The sequence below is a fragment of the Mya arenaria genome, chromosome 2, assembly GCF_026914265.1.
Source record: "Mya arenaria isolate MELC-2E11 chromosome 2, ASM2691426v1".
Taxonomy (NCBI): domain Eukaryota; kingdom Metazoa; phylum Mollusca; class Bivalvia; order Myida; family Myidae; genus Mya; species Mya arenaria.
Window position 1 is genome coordinate 8,398,926 of NC_069123.1, and position 21,181 is coordinate 8,420,106.

Below are 21,181 nucleotides of genomic sequence, written 5' to 3' on the forward strand. Positions count from 1 at the left end.
TGTTTGTATTCTTACACGGGATTGCGAAAGTTTATCCAACACATAGTGGTTACGTTTAACCGCCTTTTTCTTATAAGAAATGTAGCTTTTTTCTAATGTCGTTTCATGTATTTAGTACATAAGGGGACCTTTCATCCAATTAATGGTGTTAGAGGTCTGTGTATGTCTGCAAGGCGGCACTGACGCCGTCTACAGGAGTGATCTGCACCAGGTCTGGAGGACGGGATCTTAATGAATTCAATATCAAGCTCAATATTGTTTTATACATGTATTGTCATTTTTTATCTTGCCAAATCAGTTTCATTCCGTTTAACTTTTAAATTCAACCGTTACTGCTCGAAAATCTCCCTCAACCTCAGACGGAAAAGGCCGAACGCTTTTTCAACTTAAAGCGTAACAGCTCGTAGATTCCGTCAATCTCAGGCGAAAATTACCGAGCATTCTGTTGCGATTGCAAGACCGGTATTAAGCCATGAGTTTTAATAAACCTTAGTCTACAAAGTGATCTCCCTTTATGCTTGCAAACATTAACCGCAATCCGATTTTGTCACGTTATTTAAAATGTGATTTAAAATGTGAATTTCATTCGTCATGTAATGCGAACATATATAGCTTATAATTTCAGAAAAACCTGGAACAAAATAAGGAGATAAAGAAGTGTTTAATCATAAATTCTCTCCGAAACATTAGTTTTATGTCAACCCCTGGGCACAAAGCAATTTCTCTGAACAGATGCAGCTTGTTCGCATGTAAATATACTTCCGATCCCTGACATTAAATTCTTATGCAACATAACAAATCGCCCTTACCCCATTAAAATAATAAATAAATGCAAATATAAATATAAAACAAATATAAAAAAAGATCTGAAACATTTGTCGTTTTAGTTTTAAGACATAATATTGTATTTCGTTTAAAAAAAGAATGTTTTAAAAAGAGATGCCAACAGCAGCAAAGTAATAATAAATTAAGCGATCTAAAAATTGACGTTTCTCATTGTCTCCATAAATAAAAACGTCAATCCACGAGTACCTAGATGTCCGACGACGAAGCTGCCGACCATCATACCGACCATCTGGACAGAGATGATGGTGGCTGTCACCCACGACTGACTGCATACAAGATCAAACTGAAAAGAAAGTATGGAAAGACAGTTAAGAAACATTTGGTTGTCCGCTTAGCGCAGTGTTTAGCGCTCTTGCATTTTACCAAGGCGACTCGGGTTCCATTACCGACCGTGGCGCATGTGAGTTTGGTTTGTGGTCACCAAGCCGGACAATTGGGGATTTTCTCCGGGTACCCCGCTTTCCCCCAACAACACAATACTACACTCCCAGGCAACATCTTTGTATAAGTTATCATAACTTTCTTCACAAACGTTGTAATAGATATCATGTTAAAACTAAATATGATTACACATGTATATATGTATTTAAAAAAAAATTCACATTTTCTTCCATTCTTTTGATATTTGTTCTTACTTCCACTAACAAACTACACACACTATGGTTAATACAGCTTCGACAACACTCTATTTAGCATCGATCGGGACAACAACACATACCGCGAATTGTAGATATCATAAACGTTAAAGTGACACTCTTATTCAAGATCAATACATACACATGTATAACAAACATACATTTTGAGTGAAACCCTATAACTGCTTCCTAAATAATGCATTTATGGAAAATATGAATAACTGTTAACAAGATTGTAACTGTGTAATAATAGCTTAAAACTATCGTCTCACAAGGTAGAGAATACGGTGTTTTTTGCACATTTCTTTCAGATTAAATTCGGTATCCTTCATAATAACCACTGTTTTAGACATGTATTAATCCGTTTTGGTATATTAAGAGACTTATAATATTATTTGTGGTAAATCTTATTTGGGAGTAAGAGTGCATCTTTAAGGTAGTTATTTGATTTTTTAATATAAAAAGTGCCTGAATATAAGTTGACTTTTCTTCAGCTTATCACCGATACAAATCCATCTGATATATGATAAAGCTACCGCACGCACAAGAGATTATACAAAAGCGCTTCGCGGTGTGTAATACATACATATGAGTTACAAAGTGCGGACATACCACGTGGTTTTGGACGTCACATTTGGTTAAAATGACACTATTAGTATTACAGCAACACTCAACTTGTTTTCGTGCAGGCATAAGGTGTTACGCAATAAATTGCATGATTAAGCTCCGCCTACTTGTAAGCGGTTTTTGTATAGAAGTTAATGTATACACGTAAATAACTACTTAATAAAGAAAACGTTCTTTAACATGGTACAATACACTCTTTGCAAATGAAGTTGCCTGACAATTAGTTGAAAAGAAAAATATTCACATTGTATTTTTACACCGATGACGACGGCCAATTATATCCACAAAACGGAATAGTCGGACCTCATATTTAAACTGGGTTAAATTCGCGTCGCCGCGCCGTCATGCGAAATTGGGCTTGATATGGGCTGTCAGTCAAATGCAATACACACCGTGTTCTAAATAAGCGGTTTTGTCACGTGATACTTATACTTCCACAACTGGCGATCTTTTATGTCCGCGAACTTAAATCGTCTAGCAGGCAATCGTAGATTGGGGCGGAGTTTGAACCCTCCAATACCTCGAAACGCTTACTCATCTTATAACAGTTGTACGTACCTCAGACACGAGTGTATGCATGCTGCTTTCAAATTCAAAATTGGAACAATGGGTTCCATTTGGAAGTTGACACTGCTGGTTCCAGTATGCCGTTGTGTTAGTGGTATCCGTAACATTAATTTCCAAGAATGTAAGCGGGGAAACAGTCGACGATATATTGATGACGTCATCAAAATCAGTGCACCGCCATTTTGGAACGTAGGCGAAAAACGAGTTCCCTCCCATTCCCCAGCAAATCACCGTTTTCATACTCTAAAATGGAAAAGAACATGCTGTTTAAGAATATACGTATATCAGACTCAGTGTCGCGTTTTTTTTTTATCTTTTGTGAATATTGTATTACTTTCATGCCATATCTATCGCAAAAGTAAGTGTGTCTTCATATTTAAATCATTTGAGCGATGGATGAATGGTGTGCCCTAAAGGTAGCGCACATCGGGTCGAGGAGCAACTTAGGACGTTCGCCCATCCCCCTGGACTTAAACGTGTTATGCACGGTAAACGGACCTTCCCAAGAAAAATAAGTTTAATTTTAAACTAATCTAAAATAGTGCAGTCTGTTAAAATGCATGCATCCCCCCCCCCGTATCGCACCCTTAATCCGTGATTATTTTTACCTGTATTGTGAAGGCCAGTAAAATCTGGAACAGCCCACATCCTCCCAACTGAAGCAGGATGTCGTCTGGTGTGAGATCATCGTCACTGTCACCTGCTGGTTTCCCGCTCTTTTTGTTGTCATGGGATACAGCCTCATTGCTTACGTCTTCAATATTAAAACACTGTTTTGTGCCAATTTTAAACATTATTATATTTACAAATATGTCTGGCTAGGAAGGTAATATATTTGAATATAGATTTTATCACTTTGTAAAATGGTATCAATTCTGCTGATTATTGAACCTTTGTATTGTAGTTTTAAGTTTTTGTCTTATTCAGACGTTCAAACACCGCTGTCTACTCTAATTCATACTGTATTAAGCGTCTGTTATCAATTTCAAATTTGCATACCAGACATACCAGACAGGAATTAAACAAACACAATACCATAGATAAACTAATATGTTTCTCTCGACAATAAATAATATACCCTTGAAAGCAATATCCACCTTGACAATCATTAAAACATTTGCAGGTGCCTTCAACTGAAACAATCTTGGCCATGTATGCTATGTATTTACTCATAGTTATTAATGACTTTAGCTCCTGATAGAGTATTTCTTTGATTTGGTAAATGTTTTATTGTTACAGTCTTAAAGGCCTAGTTTAAGGAATGTTTGGCATGATAATCCCCTGCTGTGCATCTCCTGTTAATCTGGTGTCACAGTAGGGGCCAAGTTCCTGTGTATTGGTTTATTGGCTCAGGGCCATTTAGGGTCCATTCAAATAATAAAACATCGAAAACTGCACAGCAGGATACTCAGATTGGAGATCTGATAAGCTCATTAGGCAATAAGATTAAGATCAATTAACAGAGGTTGTGTACTAAAACACGGTTTTTGGGAGCGGGGGGGGGGGGGGGGTGGGTGGGTTGTCACTTATAGAAGGCTTAAACTAGGCCTTTAAGACTGAAAATCTACCACCCAATGACGCTAAAACATAAAAACATATCGGCAGTGCCTTATAAGTAATTATAAAAAAACATCATTTAATTCCAATCGATATCATATCAAGTATTGCATTTGAAATGCCATTCTTATTGTATGGATATAATTTACGAGTTTCATTTTAAATTAATTGAAGGAATTAAATTAATTTAAAATGAAACTCGTAAATTATATCCATAAAATAAGAATGGCATTTCAAATGCAATACTTGACAAGGACTATCTCCGAAGTTTGCCGGAGTTTGCCGAGATGTTACGATTGTATGTTTTATATGTGAGTTTATTTTTCAAGTAGAGATTTTAAGTATTTCATTACCCCGAATCTTACACTCGCTTAAACTGTAGATTAAATTGTATTGCTGTATTTAAATATATTTATAGTTGCCAACGTCATTCGCTCTAAAATATAGTAAATGCTAGTGCAAGGTGATTATCTGTATATAATTACAAAGTATTGGGAATAGTAATGGAATCGTGAAACGTTCAGAACAACGGTTTTAAATACCATTGAGCCAGTCACATTCTGGTTATTGGTGTTTACTTTTATCTTTCCATAGTCCAGTTTATAAGTTGTTCAGCTGACATCTTATTTGTCTGATGAACAAATATAACAAATCCAACATATACATATAAATGCCTATGACGATATACAGCCTATATAACAATAGGCTTGTGATGTATATACTAGTACTATGAGCTTGCTTTCACTACTGACACATTTTTTAAACTAAGCTAAATGTGACGGAAATAATAGTTGTATGTAGCCTACGCAAATGTTACGTCCCTTAGTTATTCGTATGTCATTCTGTAATATGTTTTTGCTCAGCTGTCAAAAGTTATTGACTTTTGTGAGTATTCATGACATTATCTTGAGTATCCATGATTAAGAGATGTTAAGTTACAAGCAAGAAAAACGATTAAATATTATTTGTTCAATACTAAAGCGAAAGCAAACGCCCCAAAGACTGATTTAATCATTTCGGTAGATGCTTATTAAATTGCAAACATTCGCAGATGAGGTTATTTTCAAGATAGAATAGGTAACTTATATTAAAACTAATATATTTTTATAAACACATAACAATATTAGGAGTATTTTTTTTAAATTGGATATTCATAAGTGAGAACATTTCAGGCTAAACTATAATGTACAACTGGGCGTGTAAGAAGTTCAGTCAGTTCCAGCAAAAACGGTAAAAGGTTTTACATCTACTGAAGTGGACTAGTCCAGGATAATATAAGGTGAGCTTTTCTGGAGGTTGTGGCGGTTCCGTAGTCTGGTGGTAACACACTTGACTATCAATCCAGAGGTCGCAGGTTTGATTCCCCGCCGCACCACTAAATACTAATTGTCTTCAGGGCGGGACGTCCAATGGGGGTCCCATGTGACAGAGCTATACACGGGTGCACGTTAAAGAACCGGTGTAGCTTACCAGGGTTACATTATGTCTGTGCACTATGCTCCAAATCCCTAAAATGACTAACAATTTTATCGGCGCCCCGGCGGAATGGGCAAGGCCCAAGAGTGAGTATAAATAACCTTACCCACCAAAATGGTTGAAGATTCTGTTGCTGGTCGTCGTAGTGTAAACTCTGAACTAAGGTAAACACATGTAAATAAATGTATCTGTAAACTGCCTGGTTGTCACAATCCTTGTGGTTGTGGCGTAACGCACCAATGGGCTTTGATATAAATTACCAGAGACCGGGTCGTAGTGATACTTTGAGTCGAGTAGGTTAATATTTAAAACAAGATCTATATAGAGACAACAAAGTTTATTATAAGGTAGAGTTACTGTTAAAGTTTTGATTAGTTTGATTAGGATTGTTTTATAATAGTTAATCATTTTGTAAATCATTTTTACTAATCAAAGACCAAAGGATTCATGAGGAAATTTTCATATAAGAATATTGTGAATACTAATAAAACAAAAATAATTGTTTTTAGGAAGGGAGGACGGCTCCCGGCAAATATTCATTTTTATTATAATGGTAATGAAATTCAGATTGTTAATAAGTTTAATTATCTGGGAACGGTTTTTACTCCCGGGGGCTCATTTTCAGATGCCCAAAATACAATTGCAGGGCAAGCTTTAAAAGCAATTTTTAAGATGAACAAGTATTTGTATAAATTTACGGACCTTACTATTAAACACAAGTTAGATTTGTTTGATAAGCTTATTTCTCCCATTCTAAATTATGGTAGTGAAGTGTGGGGCTTTGTCAAAGGTAACGCCATAGAGCGAATACATATGCAATATTGTAAAAGGTTGTTGGGTGTTAAAAGAATACACAGAATGATTTTATTTATGGTGAGCTTGGACGTGTAAACTATCAGACAATTAGATAAGTAATATTATAAAGTATTGGGTTAAGTTATTACGTACAAGTGATAATAAGTTTAATAAGAAAATATATTTTACTTTATTGAATGACTGTGAAAGGTACCCTAATAAGAAAAGTTGGTGCTCGTTATTACGAGATCTGTTGAGTTCACTCGGTTTTTATGATGTATGGCTCTTCCAAAAAGTAGGGAACGATAAATTATTTCTTGCTTATGTTAAACAGAGACTAAATGATAATTTTATTCAAAACTGGAATGGAAGATTAGAAGCCTCTAGTAGAGCTTTGTTTTATAACAATATAGCATGTTTTAAACTCCAACCTTACTTAATCTCATGCAGTATTAAAAAGTTTCGATTTAGTTTATCAAGATTACGTGTATCTGCACATAGACTTATGATCGAGAATGGAAGATGGGCGAAACCCAATCCAATACCCGTTGATGAGAGAAAATGTAATACATGTCAAGTCTTAGAAGACGAATACCACTTTGTTCTGGAATGTGGCCTATACTCTGATATAAGACGTAAATATATACCAATATTTTATAGACGTAGACCAAACATGCAAAAGTTTATCCAATTAATTACATCTGATAAAGAAGACATATTAAGAAATCTTTGTATATATGTTTACAATGTATTTTTAGTTAGATCAGTTGACATGTATGCGTCCTAATTATTGCACGTGTATTGTGATCTATCCGTTTATCATGTAACGTTTTGTATTGTGTAGTTAGTTATAAATATTTACTAGTTTAACAAACATGTATGATATACTTTTACATAGAAGTACTGTTACATAAGTGAGTGTTCAGCTTTTATTATTTAGGAAAACAAATTCGAAATTGATAGTTGCATAAATGATGTATGCAAATACTTCTGGTGAAGTATCTCTACCTGAAACAAAATAAGTACGCATGATTGCTTAAATCCGTATAAGTATTTATTAAATATAACTTTTCACTTCGACACACACTCTCTGTCTGTATTGTTACTAGACTGAATATTTGCACACAGTGTTCATGTACAATGATTCTCTAAATTTTGTTACATTTACAGTCATTATCTAATCTTACCTGATTCAGATATGACTATTACAAAAGTGAATTTTAAAGTTTAAGTGATTTCCCTTAGGCTTCCTATAGTTTCGTTTTGTATAGGTTGTCCGATATAGGGAGTTGCAGATATTTTGCAAACACAACTCTCTTTATAGAACAACTATTGTATATATGTACATGTATTTATTTCAACTTATCTGTGAATAAACATATAACGTTATTGACACGTTAATTAAATTAATAGATTGCATTATAACATATTTTGATTTACTGAACATATGAAGTTGGTGTATTTGCGTATTTGATATTTATGTTTTCTTTGTTGTTTTTTGGTTGTCTAGTTTTGTTATTTGTATGCATGGAATCACCTGAAAACACTATATTGTATATATATTTGTCCACATGGGATATGGCCCTCTGGATATTCTGTAAATAAATCTTGAATCTTGAATCTTATAAGAAGTACATATGTTTAAACCGCTCGGAATTAGTTTGTAAATGTGTAGCTTTAATTATATGTTCATATGGTATTGTTAGAAGTAATTCGCTACACTAAAGAACATGTATAAAATGTCCAACAATTAAATAGTAATAGCGTTACGATACATCGCGGACGAATACTCTGCTTTTAATTACTAAAATGAAATCTTTAGAACATCAATGACTATAGTTGCTATTCAAGTTTTCTAGAATAATTCTTTAACATGTTAATGAATACAAATCTGTTAGTAGGTGAAGAACTAAATCGTAGAAATATAAACAGAATTGCTATAATAGGATGAGGAATCACGTGACTTACATAGGTCCGCACGGGCCACAAACGATGTAAACAAACAAGTAAGTGACTTTAATTTCCACTTTAGGTCACGTGATTCCTTACCTTGTACATGGTTATTATATTATTAGTGTTCACGTTACCGAATGATCGCTGATTTTCATGCAAGAAAGTCTCTGTTTCAGGGGCGATACTTGTCTCAGATGAATCTCCCATGCTTTAGTTTCTATAACGATGAAATAAGACTGATTTTTTTTAAAAACAACAACTCATTTTATTGGAATCGCATCGAAGTTAACAAATCAGGCCGATTTAATTAAGCAATTTCGTAATAATAGTTCTGTATGGAAGCGCATTATGTAACCGTCATTACTGATAATGGTATAATGAAGTTTTCTTGTCTACTTAATTATAAAATCACATGTTGTCAAAGTAATGTCGACTTTTTCATTTATTTTCCTTTTAATGTCGACTTCACTTAATGACGTTGACGTAGCATATTCAACTACTGTTGTCAAATTAAAATTAAAACGTCATATCCATTTTGTCCGTTGATAAGTCGATAATATATATGTAATAGCTGGTCAAGCTCGTCAAGCCGACGAAAAAAAGTTCGGCACAACCACATTATCAGTATATTCAAAACAAAAGTATGCCCTGTCGTAAAATTGAGGTATGTAGTCTCCATGGTTTGGTATGGTATGGTATGGTATGGTATGGTATGGTATGGTATGGTATGGTATGGTATGGTATGGTATGGTATGGTATGGTATGGTTTGGTATGGTTTGGTATGGTTTGCTATGGTTTGGTATGGTATGGTATGGTTTGGCATGGCATGGCATGGCATGGCATGGCATGGCATGGCATGGTTTGGCATGGCATGGCATGGCATGGCATGGCATGGTATGGCTTGGTATGGCATGGCATGGCATGGTATGGTATGGTATGGTATGGTTTGGTATGGTATGGTATGGTTTGGTATGGTTTGGTATGGTATGGTATGGTATGGTATGGTATGGTATGGTTTGGTATGGTATGGTATGGTATGGTATGGTATGGTATGGTATGGTATGGTATGGTTTGGTTTGGTATGGTATGGTATGGTATGGTATGGTATGGTATGGTATGGTTTGGTTTGGTTTGGTATGGTATGGTATGGTTTGGTATGGTATGGTATGGTATGGTATGGTATGGTATGGTATGGTATGGTTTGGTATGGTATGGTTTGGTATGGTATGGTATGGTATATGGTATGGTATGGTATGGTATGGTATGGTATGGTATGGTATGGTATGGTATGGTATGGTATGGTATGGTATGGTATGGTATGGTATGGTTTGGTTTGGTATGGTATGGTTTGGTTTGGTATGGTATGGTTTGGTATGGTATGGTATGGTATGGTATGGTATGGTATGGTATGGTATGGTATGGTATGGTATGGTATGGTATGGTATGGTATGGTATGGTATGGTATTAAGGTATGGTATGGTATAGTATTTTATATTATTGTATAGTATATTATAGTATAGCATAAAATAAAGTCGACCTGCTTAGGTACAATAAAGACATATCAAGTCGACAAGACTACTTGATCTTATTTTCAGTATATACGATATGTCGTGTTATATTATGCGGTCTAATTTGGTTAGCGCGACGTCATCTAACCAATGGCAACGGCGTTGCAATTATCGGGTGTGCTCTAACACAAACATATGATGTCGATGGAACTTCAAAGATATATATTCTTCTGCTGAAGATTATACTAGCTGTCATTCGTTTTAAATAATTATTTAAAACGTAAATCAAGAATTGACCGCATACCTGTTATCATGTGTTCATGAGTGGAACACTTACAAGTTTCCCCGCGATTTAGCAAACCTATGTAGCGCGAAAAATAAGATTAAATCCTTTTATCTTCCCCTTTTTTATTAATTTATTTTTTGTTGTAGTAATGATTTTGGTTGCATTTTGTTCGTGTTAATCAAGAAAATTATCGTAATGTTTTCATGTGTGTTTTACGTATGCATGGCCCAGGTCTTTCTTGCGAAACTCCACCTACAGAGGTCACGAAAGGTCGACCGGTTCATGCAAAATGAACACAAAATTTATCGTACAGAATATTCAGTGCAAATGTTAATATTCTTTAATTAAATTCGGATTTTCATGTTTTCAAATATAAACTTCGTTTGTTAAACAATATTTGACCGACAATTAATCGTTACAATATTTGGCCTTGAATATTTAAAACAATACCAACTTATATGGACTTACCAATGGATAATTCTGAGGTATTCCGCAAGTGTTAACTATGCTTATGATTTAGAACATATATGAGTGACGTCCTATTCAACCAACCGGTTACCCAGTTGTAAAACTCGATCGACTGTAACACATAAACATCGCATGCATTCCCATTTTTATTGAATTAATTGTGTTCTTAACGATAATGTGAAAACATTTATTTAACCCGAACATTACTTTCATTCATAGTGATTGCTTTGTATTGAAAATGAAAATCCAATGAAAAATAAGTCATAAATAGTTCGCGTTCTAAATACAATACTATTCAAAGAGGACTTCATTTCATAGTTCAGCAGTTAACGTTCACGATGGTTTAATAAAAGGCATTTACTCAGCAAAAAATAAATAACCATTTATGTTAAATATTTGCTGGACTAAGTTTTATGGAAGCGTATAACGAATATACCGATGATGTGATCATCTAGTATGGAAGCGTATATTGAATATTCTGAAAATGAAATATTGTAATTTATTATCGTATATCGTATATAATGAAAACATGAGCATGTAGTATGGAAGCGTATACCGTTTTATTATACCGATGATGTGATAATGTAGTATGGAAGCGTATATCGTATATACTGATGATGTGTTTATGATTACTTTATGTTTGGTTATCAACATTGTACATATTGTAAGACTGAAATGTGTTAAGCTTCAGCTTCTATTGTTTGACCTTATACCCTTTTAACCAACAAGTGTAATTGATAGTGCATAGTTTAAAGCTGCTCTCTCACAGATTGACCATTTTGACATTTTTAGCGCACCTTAGCCGTAGGCAGAGAGTGAGCTATTAGGATCGATGATTGTCCGTCGTCTGTCGTCTGTCGTCCGTCGTCCGTCCACACTTAGATTGTTAACACTCTAGTTGTCACATTTTTGCCTCAATTGTCACGAAACTTGGTCAGGATGTTTGCCCAGTTATTACTCGGACAAATTCGAATATGGGTCAAACAAGGTCACAGAGCCCAAATATGGAAAAAACATTGTTAACATTCTAGAGGTAACATGCTCAGCCCAAATATCCTGGAAATTTGTCAGAAAGGTTGATTCATTGATTTCTAAATCAAGTTAGAATATGGGTCATCTGGGGTCAAAAACTAGGTCATAGAACCCAAATATGGAAAAACTTTGTTAACACTCTTAAGGTAAAATTTTCAGCCCAAATATCCTGGAAATTTGTCGGTAAGGTTGTTTCGATGATTTCTAGCTCAGGTTCGAATATTGGTCATATGGGGTCAAAAACTAGGTCACAGAGTCCAAAAAAGGAAAAACCTTGTTAACACACTAGATGTTACAATTTCAGCCAAAATATCCTGAAAACTTGTCAGAAACGTTTTAGCCGAGATACAGTGGGACCCTATTTCAAGTTATTCTTTTTATTCTTCATTTAAAGAATGGAAGTTGAGGTGTAAATATTACAATATGAATGTAAATATTATTATTATCAAATATAATTATATTGTAGGATGTTCGGAGCTCCAAGGGTGAAAATTTTGAAAATACGGAAAATTAATTTCACCTCTCTGCTGTACAAAATATGGTTATATCATATTTTAGGTAACGTGTCAGTGAGTTTGGCCACCAAGCGGCTCTTGAAAAGAAGATATCCAAGGTGGCGCCCAAGACGTTAGTACGACTGGCCTATTACCTATGATTCCTCAATGTGTATATTTCTCCATTTTCAAGTGGAATGCTAATAGTGATGGGTTAACTGAACAGTTCAACTGAATGTTAGATGCAGACGGACTTCGTTCACATAATAGTAACTGAATTTCTGATCCTTCAGTATTATTGAACTTCGCGTTTAAATGTTTAAAAGCACTGAAATGTCGTTTCTTTTACCACGCCCCAATCTCAATGTGCATTTCGAATCAAGTGCAACATATACGGTCTTTCAATCGACTTCACACATCAAAGAAACCCCGTCTTCAGCCGTTAGCGATTTGACGTTTTCTTTAAGTATCACATGGCATTGATTACTGAAGAGGCGGGGTTATTGCCACTCAAAGCATCTATACATGTAACGCTTGCATTGGTTTTACTTCAACTGAAAATGTAGCTTTAAATTACAACCGCAGCGACAACATGGATAGATTACATTTGAACAATTTAATCAATCAATTAAATCGAGGTTTAAATAACGCTCGCAAGAACGACGAACCAAACGCTTTGAATGGCTAAAACTGACTGTCCGATGCCGCTGTTTTGGGCAGTAAAAAAATTATGGTCCCTTCGGTGCAAAATGGTTTTCCAATCATCATTTTGTTAACTGATTAAGGAGCATGTTTATCAAAGTTTATTTGCAAAAATAGTATTATTATACATGATCTAGTGATTCCTAAACATATATATTAGAAAACCGCTTGGGCCGATGCTACGGGCGTTGACAGTGTTGCAACTAAGGTTTGTTTCAATCAAATCAAGACGACTGTTCTGTTAAATCGTTGATGTATTTTGCCCAACCGAATACATGTATTTAATGTTTATTCTTCAAAGTTTGTATTACTTTCAATGACATTTATACTGGCTTATAATGTTATTTCAATGGTATTGACAAAACATTCCATGTATACTGGGCTGTCGATTGAGACAGACCTTTGGAATGAGACTAGGTGCATGAATGAGATAGAGCTTTCGAATGAGACTGGGCTTTTTTAGACTCTCGACTCTTCCGAATTTTAGTGTGATGTTTTTGAGAATGGGAATATTCATGTATTTGTTATTGATTATATATATATAACGGTGTAATTGCCGCCTTGGAAACAAGGAAGAGCATCATGACTGTTCGTCAATAAGAGAAAATTATTGTTTTCGATCTTGTGCCACTTGTCTTACCGTCCACACTATACGAAGTATATCATCATCAACAATATTATAGTTATTCATCATAAAAACATATCTGAGTAACCATGCTTTTTTTTCATTTTGTTGTATTTGCATAAATAAACACACGCCCAATGTCAATATTGCTGCATTTATTCTGCTTAAATGTAATATTCAAGAACAAAATGAACTTGTGCATTATTTACATATTTAAAAAGCGATTGAAGCAATAGCATAACCAGATTAAACTGAACTATCTTCAAAACATTTGCCTGCCATCATCGTTGCGAGAAGTTCCAGTTAATAATCATCCTCAAACGGCAGATTGCAGTCGGATTTAAAGAAGTACTTTGTCATAAAGTCGTCATATTCCAAGCCCCATTCGGTGTCACAAGTATACCCCGCTGTTAGATCTACGGTTATCGGTACAGACGTGGTTGTGTTTCCGTGAACAGTCTCCTCCAATGCGGCAACTAGCGACAGTTTCATAAAAACGTCGGTTTCACCAACATCCTTAATTACGATCTGGTTGGTCCCCGATCCAAGATAATCTGCTCCAGCGCATTTTCCACCTTCAAACTCATAGGTCAACTTTGTAACGGTAATTTGTACATCTACACCAGCGTCGCTGTGAGCGCTAATAATGAGGTCCTTGGCCCAAAGAGGTGTGGGGATTTTGAACGTAGGATTGATTGAGTTACTGACCTGTATATCTGACTGAGTAACGTTGTTGTTGAGACTGAACACATGTTTTGTGACATCACAGCGTTTGAGACCAACATCGTCGAACGCCATGTGGTATGGATACGTATCCAGTCCAAGGTCAATGGCAGCTTTTAGTACTCCGCACGAGCAGTCAAAGAAATCAGCGGTGCTGTGCCAGTACATACGATTTGCGTAAAGGAATACCTTAGCCGCCTGTTGCACTGGAACGTTATGTATTTTGGCAATGACCCAAAAGACCCTCCGGAATACACCGCTACTAAAATGGGTATCTAGATGTTTCGTCATATCAGTTACGTAAGAAATCGACCTATTATCAGCGTCTGGAGACTCAAACTCCCGCAAGTAAGGCATTGTCTTTGTCAACTCCTGTCCTACCATAAAGTCGGGATTGAGAAGGTATTCCTCACTTGCCTCGCCCATAATATCAGAGAAGGCTTCATTCATACCACCCGATTCCCCTCTGTATTCTAGACCAGAACCCTGCTCAGTAACGCCGTGCGCTATCTCATGGCTAACAACATCTAGAGAGGTTAGAGGATGAAACATTTGGTCGCCATCACCGAAGGTTGTGTTTACACCATTCCAAAATGCATTCTCGAAGGCATCTCCGAAATGTACTCGAAGCACGATCTTTTCTTTCAACGCTTTGCTATCAAACCACTCTTCATACATTTTCGCGACAACCGTTCCGTAGAAGAAAGCGTCTATGGCTGGGGAAAACGCACCGTTAACTTCGTCGCCGTATCCCAAGTCGCACGGAAAACTTGCTGTTTCAACAATCGTATTATTAAATGAATTCAGCATGTCGACAACTCGGACATAGTCATTTTCGAGGTAACATATCCCGTTATCTATTGTCGGTGTGAGGCAATGCGGCATGTCGCCGTACATTATCTTTCCCATCTTGATATTTCCACCAGACGCAGTGTACTTTTCCTTATTGCAGCAAGGATACGTGCTGAGACCTTGCCAATTTTGCAGTACTTCACCCGACTTCAGGTCAATTATGTAAATCGGCCGTTTTTCTCCATCAACTAAGTAAGACACACGGTTAACTAATCGTGCAGTTTCGTCAGTGTGAAGGTAGATAAACTTTGTGTAGGTCGGGTTTACCACATCCCTGAAGTGATCCCCCTCCGCTTTGATTGCTATTTTCAAAGTATCTTCGTCCGAGAGCTCAGCCTCTGTGTCCGAAAGGTCTGCTTCGATACCCTGCAGGATGTTTCCCGAAGCGTCTCCAGTGAAGTGACCGTCTTTCGTCTTCCGAACGGTAACAACGATGTCATAAACGTCCACTCCGAGATATTTTTCTTTCATGCGTTCAATGCGTGTTCCCAGCACATTTTTCGCTTCTCGTTCGGTCTCCAGACTTTCACCTATTAAAAAAAAACAACATAATAATACTGATGCAACTCCATTTAATAAATTTAAAATAACATTTTTAAATTATTATCATGGCTCCCAATAAACAGGAAAAAATCAGCCTGAGACTTTTATTGAACTGTCCAAACCCGTTGGCTGGAACTCAAAGTGACCGGCAAAAATACCTCGAGCTACCGTTCGAGTCAACGAGGAAATCGAGCCAAGCAAGCAGTCCTGTGACGCTTCCGGTTGAACTGTCCTTTTCCGGGATATATTCAAACAAAAATATTGAACTGATTTTGATATAGTCTATATTTATCTCGTAATGGTCGGTATGATATAAGATAGATTACAAACTACTTTGGGCCATATGGCATAACAATTAGGACCGTCTCGTCAGTCCTGAAGGCATCATGATGCATGTTCAGTCGAATGGTTAATGCAGTCGTAATTAATATTTAGCGACATATATTTGGCATAAATGTTCAATGAATTTTAAATTCATCAAACTTAAAATCATAGATTTAACACCGTATATTAATCGTCTGAACCTGCGGTCATTCCGAACAATTCTGTGGCGTCCAATGGTGGCAATTCTCGGCGGTCCAATGCGCTCAGTTTCCGCTCCTTTATGACCTTCTGGGCATGGTAATGCGCGTCCACCTTGTGTGCCGCATCAGCAACCGTCACACTTCCGACCAAAACGCCTGTAACGTATTGAACGATAAAACGCATTTACTTTAAACACTTGTGCTTCGATAAGTTATTGAACTGGAATCATCTACACTTTTTACGTGACATTAATTGAAGAAGATAGTGAAAGTGATGTTTTTATTCGTGCTGATTCTGCATACAAGTGATTTTTAACATGTCAGGGTGTGGAATCAAATGAACTATATGGGGTTCTCACATTTGTCACCACGGTTTACAACCAATGATAAAAAACACCTTAGCGACGTTAATTTCTGAAAAAAATGAACCCATTTAGGCTATAAAAGACTATGCAACGTTCTGTTTCTACACGTGTTAAATATTTTAGATTTGCTTGTATTTTAATGATGCAATCCTTGGCCAAAATTTCAACCTGACAGAATGTTATAGTACGATGCAACGCTGAAGATTTGGTTGTGACCCGTGTTGACCCTTTTGAAAACCCCTTTAAATTCACGTTATTCCTCACCCTGGTGTTATCTAATACACTATTTGTTATGCTCCTTTAATTGGAGATTGCTGTAAAAGTGATAATTTCGGCCAGGGATTGGGAAAAAGAAAATGTATAGTTTTATTTCATGCGCGCCGGTTGGTTTTTGAAATAAAACTGTGGATAATATCTCGATAAGTTTACTGTTCTAAAAAACGTATATATATAGAAAGATAATTTGACAAATTTCTCAGATTCTCACCCGTTTCATTGTAAATTGGAAACATTAACGCATGCGATGTCGGGAAGAAAATGTGATGACATCATTTATTTCGTTCCCAGTAAGTATTACATTCTTTTGTTTAAATTTCGCACGGTTTTCGATTTAAATATCATTTATTATTTTTTGTTTTATTTTTGTTAGATTATAAGCATGAACTAAAGGAAAAAAATGTTTGTTTCAGTTTAAGATTACAATATATGTCACCTCGTGAACGTCAAAGGTAAATACTTCACTCGTGGCAAAGCCATTCATGGAATATTACTTTTCGAGTGAGCACTCGATGAAATATTATGCATGTCTAAAAACTGAATCATACAATTTTCCTCTATAAATTAAACAATCACCATCCCTGACCATTACTGTGGCCTATAGATTGTCGCGGAAGTATGGAACGTCAAATCTAAAACTGAGATATTTGACTCTTCAAATATTTAGAGACCTCTTTAAATAATAAGAGACCTCGTCAATTGATTTGAAGACCTCTTCAAATCAATTGAAGACCTACGTCACACCGACGTAGATTTTTCGCAAGTAAACACTATTAGCTTTGTTCAAAAAAACACATCTTAAGTGCATTAAAAATAAATAATGGTACTTTAAAATGTTCGGTATAATATAAGAAATATTAACACACCACTTCGGGTCATATGGTATTATAAGATCCGGGCAGTCAGCCCCCGAAGGTGAATGGACCGAGGCGTTACACTTTCGGCGGCTGACTGGCCGGTCCTTATAATGTCAAATGACCCTCAGTGGTGTGTAATATTTCTTAAATAGATCTCGTCAAATCAGTCGAAGATAATTAGATTTCAATTAATTAGGGCAAAAATGATTTTAGATAGCTCTAATTCTAACAAATCCGTACTTATCCATAATAAATTTGATCATAGCTCTTATTCTATTTTTAATCTCTAGAATTCAACAGTTGAGAGCATAAAGTCAGCTAAATTTATAACAAAACAATATGATTTAAAGAGATCAACAATCTGATAATAGAGGTCTCTAATCTATTTCAGAGCTCTACAATTCAATTACAAAAGTCTTCAATTTAGTTGGGAGATATCTACAATTGAATTGTAGAGCTCTTCAAATGCTATCATCAATACAATTGAAACCCTCTTTAATTGAATTTAAGAGTTCTCTAATTATTTGAAGAGCGCTTGAGATTATGTATATTTTGCGTTCCATACATTTAGGCCATCCGTACTAATAATTATATTGTTTCCATCCAAACGTTATATTATCGATTAGTTTTTATATATACTAGGATCCGTTCATCTGTGCTTTTTGAATCGCAATAAAAGTAAAATTTAATAAATAAATGGCGCTTATGATGGACGAGAAATAATAAAAGTTTAAGAGTAAACATAAACCTGCAAATGATAAATCCAACATCTCTATTTATTTAAAACAAATATATTCATCTTACCAATTTATCGAACACGAGTATGGTAACTTTTTAATGTTTTTTTATTTATATTATTTTTATACTAGAAAAAAATAAATAACGTGCTTGCAAAAACTGGCTTTGAAATATCTCAAGATAAAGCATTAATGAATATAACTGAAAAATGTCTAAATTGATGGTTAAGCACTCCTCTGTATCAATGCTACCTTACTATAGATTGATGATGGATATACTTCATTTTATCTTACAGTTATATTTGACAATTCTTTGATTAATATTACATCTTATCAAAACATTAATATATTTGTCTTCTCTTGGAATTAGACAACATCTTATCAAATACATTATATATTCGAGATCTCTTGGAATTAGACTACATCTTAGCAAACACATTATATATACGAGATCTCTTGAAATTAGACTTCGTCTTATCAAACATTTGAAATCTCCTAAAATAAGACTACATCGTATCGAACACATTTATATATTTGACATCTCGGGGAATTAGACTAGATCTTATCAAATACATCAATTTTACACTTACTTCGAGCTAGTGCCAGAACATAGTATTGAGTTATTATTCCCCTTGCCCTGATTTGTATCTCCCGATATTTAGCATGATTTAGTTCTTAGATTAAAAAATATAAAAATAAAGATACTTACAAAATGCAAATTGAAAGGCAAAGCGATCCATCCTTTTAACTTGAGCACTCGGGCCCGACTGGCGTCAGTGGGAATTTTTATAGCCGGCCTCCTGTATAAGTGCTTAACTTTTGTCGTTAATTGGTCTGTTAATTTACCCATTAGGAATAATACATGCGATTATCGTCATTGTAAAATGATGACTGTAGCACGACATTTACTGGCATCTACTTTCCGTAATTAATACAACTATTGTTTAGTTTTGGATTGGAGGTAATTGGTCTGAAATTTTGCGATAAGCTTATTGAAGTTGATATTCCAAATAACATATGTGAAACTCAAGAACTTTTATCGCTGGAAATGATTGGTAATGCCATGGACCTTTATACGGTTTATAGGTCCTAGGTAATGTATTAAACATTAAGAAAAAATGGACCTACTTGACCTTTGTGTGTATGTACATTATCACCTCATTGTTAGTTTTCGTACGCCGGATTTGGTCATTTTACGGAATACAGAGTGGCTACGTTCGACCAATCTTTTTCCTTTAAAATCGTAACCTTTTTCTAACGCTGTTTCATAAGTAAACAAGAAGAGCTTTCTACTCATATGGGTGTTTGGCGTCGTGAAGAACTAGAAATCAGTGTTTTAGTGTGTACAAATTTGTCAATTGACTATAGAATATATAGGGAATTTATTTATTGGTGTCTCACCTTTAGTAAAAATGATATGCTCGAATAAGTTGTTTTTTATCAAATTACTGAGAGTGAAAATTCACATGGATATTATTTCTTTCACACTGTACTTCAAATTGACATATTACATTGAGAACTTTAATGTCAAGGTCAAGGTCATTTAAAGGTCAAAGTTTGAGATTTTCCGTTAAAATTGATGTTTTACCTTTTCTTTACCTAAATTGCACATGTTGTTTATTTTCGTCTTTCTATTTTTTTTATGTTTTTTAATCAAATTGTGTTTTCTTACAAAATGGTTTTCAGAAAAGTAATTGATATTTTTCTCTTTTTTTTTTTTTTTTATCTCAGTTTCATTTCTGTTTAGTGAAATGTTTGAACAATGTTTTGGAAACAATTAGGTGTCTGCCCAGTTCATGTCTTGGCAGTCACCACAATATGTTGTTTCCAAGATACTTTAATGTTAGTACACTGTAACTGTTTCATTTTAAATTATATATAATTATGCATAGACGATAACTATTTAATAATTTATTTCATTTTGAAATACAAAACAAAAGCAAAGTTTTCCAAAATCAAGGTTAAATATTGATTGTGTTATGAATTCATTTATTTTTGTTTTGATTATATTTTATTTGAAAACAAAAGTCAATACATAACGGTAAACTATAGTTCATATATTTTCCTAAGTGAAGTTAAAAACAAAATGTCCCTGCATGAGCCAATGAAGGCTTAACAAGCTGTATTCTTATAAGTGCCAGGTAAGCACATCAAGCCAGAACTTTCGCTTTTCAAGTCCATCCAGTGTTTAACCAACCTAATGTGTTGATGTTCTAGTATCAAGCAACTCAAAATCTGTTCATCCTAGGTCCAATACGTGCTAAGCAAGCCCTGAAGTGTTTATATATAAGCCCACTAAGTGCCCTAAATCCCATAAGGGCTCGGTGTGCAATGCGGAAAGCAAATTCCACATGCCCTTAAAAGTCCCCAACAGAACTCTAAATGATGGCAATAAAGCCCATTTTGTACCTCTCTTACTACTAGGGGTTCCTTAGGAGCTCAAAAACCCAAGTGTGGCTACAGCCAAGCCAAGTCATTATCAAACAAACCCAAGCCACATTTTGGCAATAACCAACCCCGATCTTCCAGACAATCATCACACTCTTGCTCTTCTCAAGTCCACTTTGTGTTCAATAAACCTTTTTTAATTCTAAGTTATGCCACATATAGTCCATTTTGAATACCTTCATGGTTTAAGCATATAGGATACATATAGGGTGCATTCATAGATAGCTGCTTAATAATATAGCTGCATACATAATAATTAAAAAAAAATGAAAGAAGTTAGTCCG

At 35.3% G+C, this 21,181-nt stretch overlaps 2 protein-coding genes across 2 annotated transcripts in view; both read right to left on the minus strand.

Moving 5' to 3' along the window:
- LOC128221378 (solute carrier family 22 member 4-like) overlaps positions 1-21,181 on the minus strand; it is a 46,872-nt gene that overhangs the window by 12,673 nt on the left and 13,018 nt on the right. The window contains exons 3-5 of the mRNA XM_052929990.1: positions 3,284-3,429; positions 2,667-2,918; positions 1,033-1,129 (exon numbers count right to left, since the gene is read on the minus strand). Coding sequence (XP_052785950.1) covers positions 1,033-1,129; positions 2,667-2,918; positions 3,284-3,429 — 495 coding nt within the window. The remainder of the gene's footprint in view (positions 1-1,032; positions 1,130-2,666; positions 2,919-3,283; positions 3,430-21,181) is intronic.
- LOC128221372 (elastase-like) lies at positions 13,711-19,258 on the minus strand. Its single transcript, XM_052929977.1, has 3 exons — positions 19,159-19,258; positions 16,215-16,370; positions 13,711-15,677 (listed from the first exon to the last, which is right to left on the minus strand). The coding sequence occupies exons 1-3, from the start codon at positions 19,187-19,189 to the stop codon at positions 13,876-13,878; spliced, it is 1,989 nt and encodes a 662-aa protein (XP_052785937.1). The 5' UTR covers positions 19,190-19,258; the 3' UTR covers positions 13,711-13,875.

Coding starts and splice junctions, on each gene's coding strand:
- LOC128221372 (XM_052929977.1), bottom strand. CDS start 19,189: ATGGATCGCTTTGCCTTTCAATTTGCATTTT. Junction 16,371..19,158: donor TGCCTTTCAATTTGCATTTT/GTAAGTATCTTT, acceptor AATACGTTACAG/GCGTTTTGGTCGGAAGTGTG. Junction 15,678..16,214: donor ATTGTTCGGAATGACCGCAG/GTTCAGACGATT, acceptor TTTTTTTAATAG/GTGAAAGTCTGGAGACCGAA.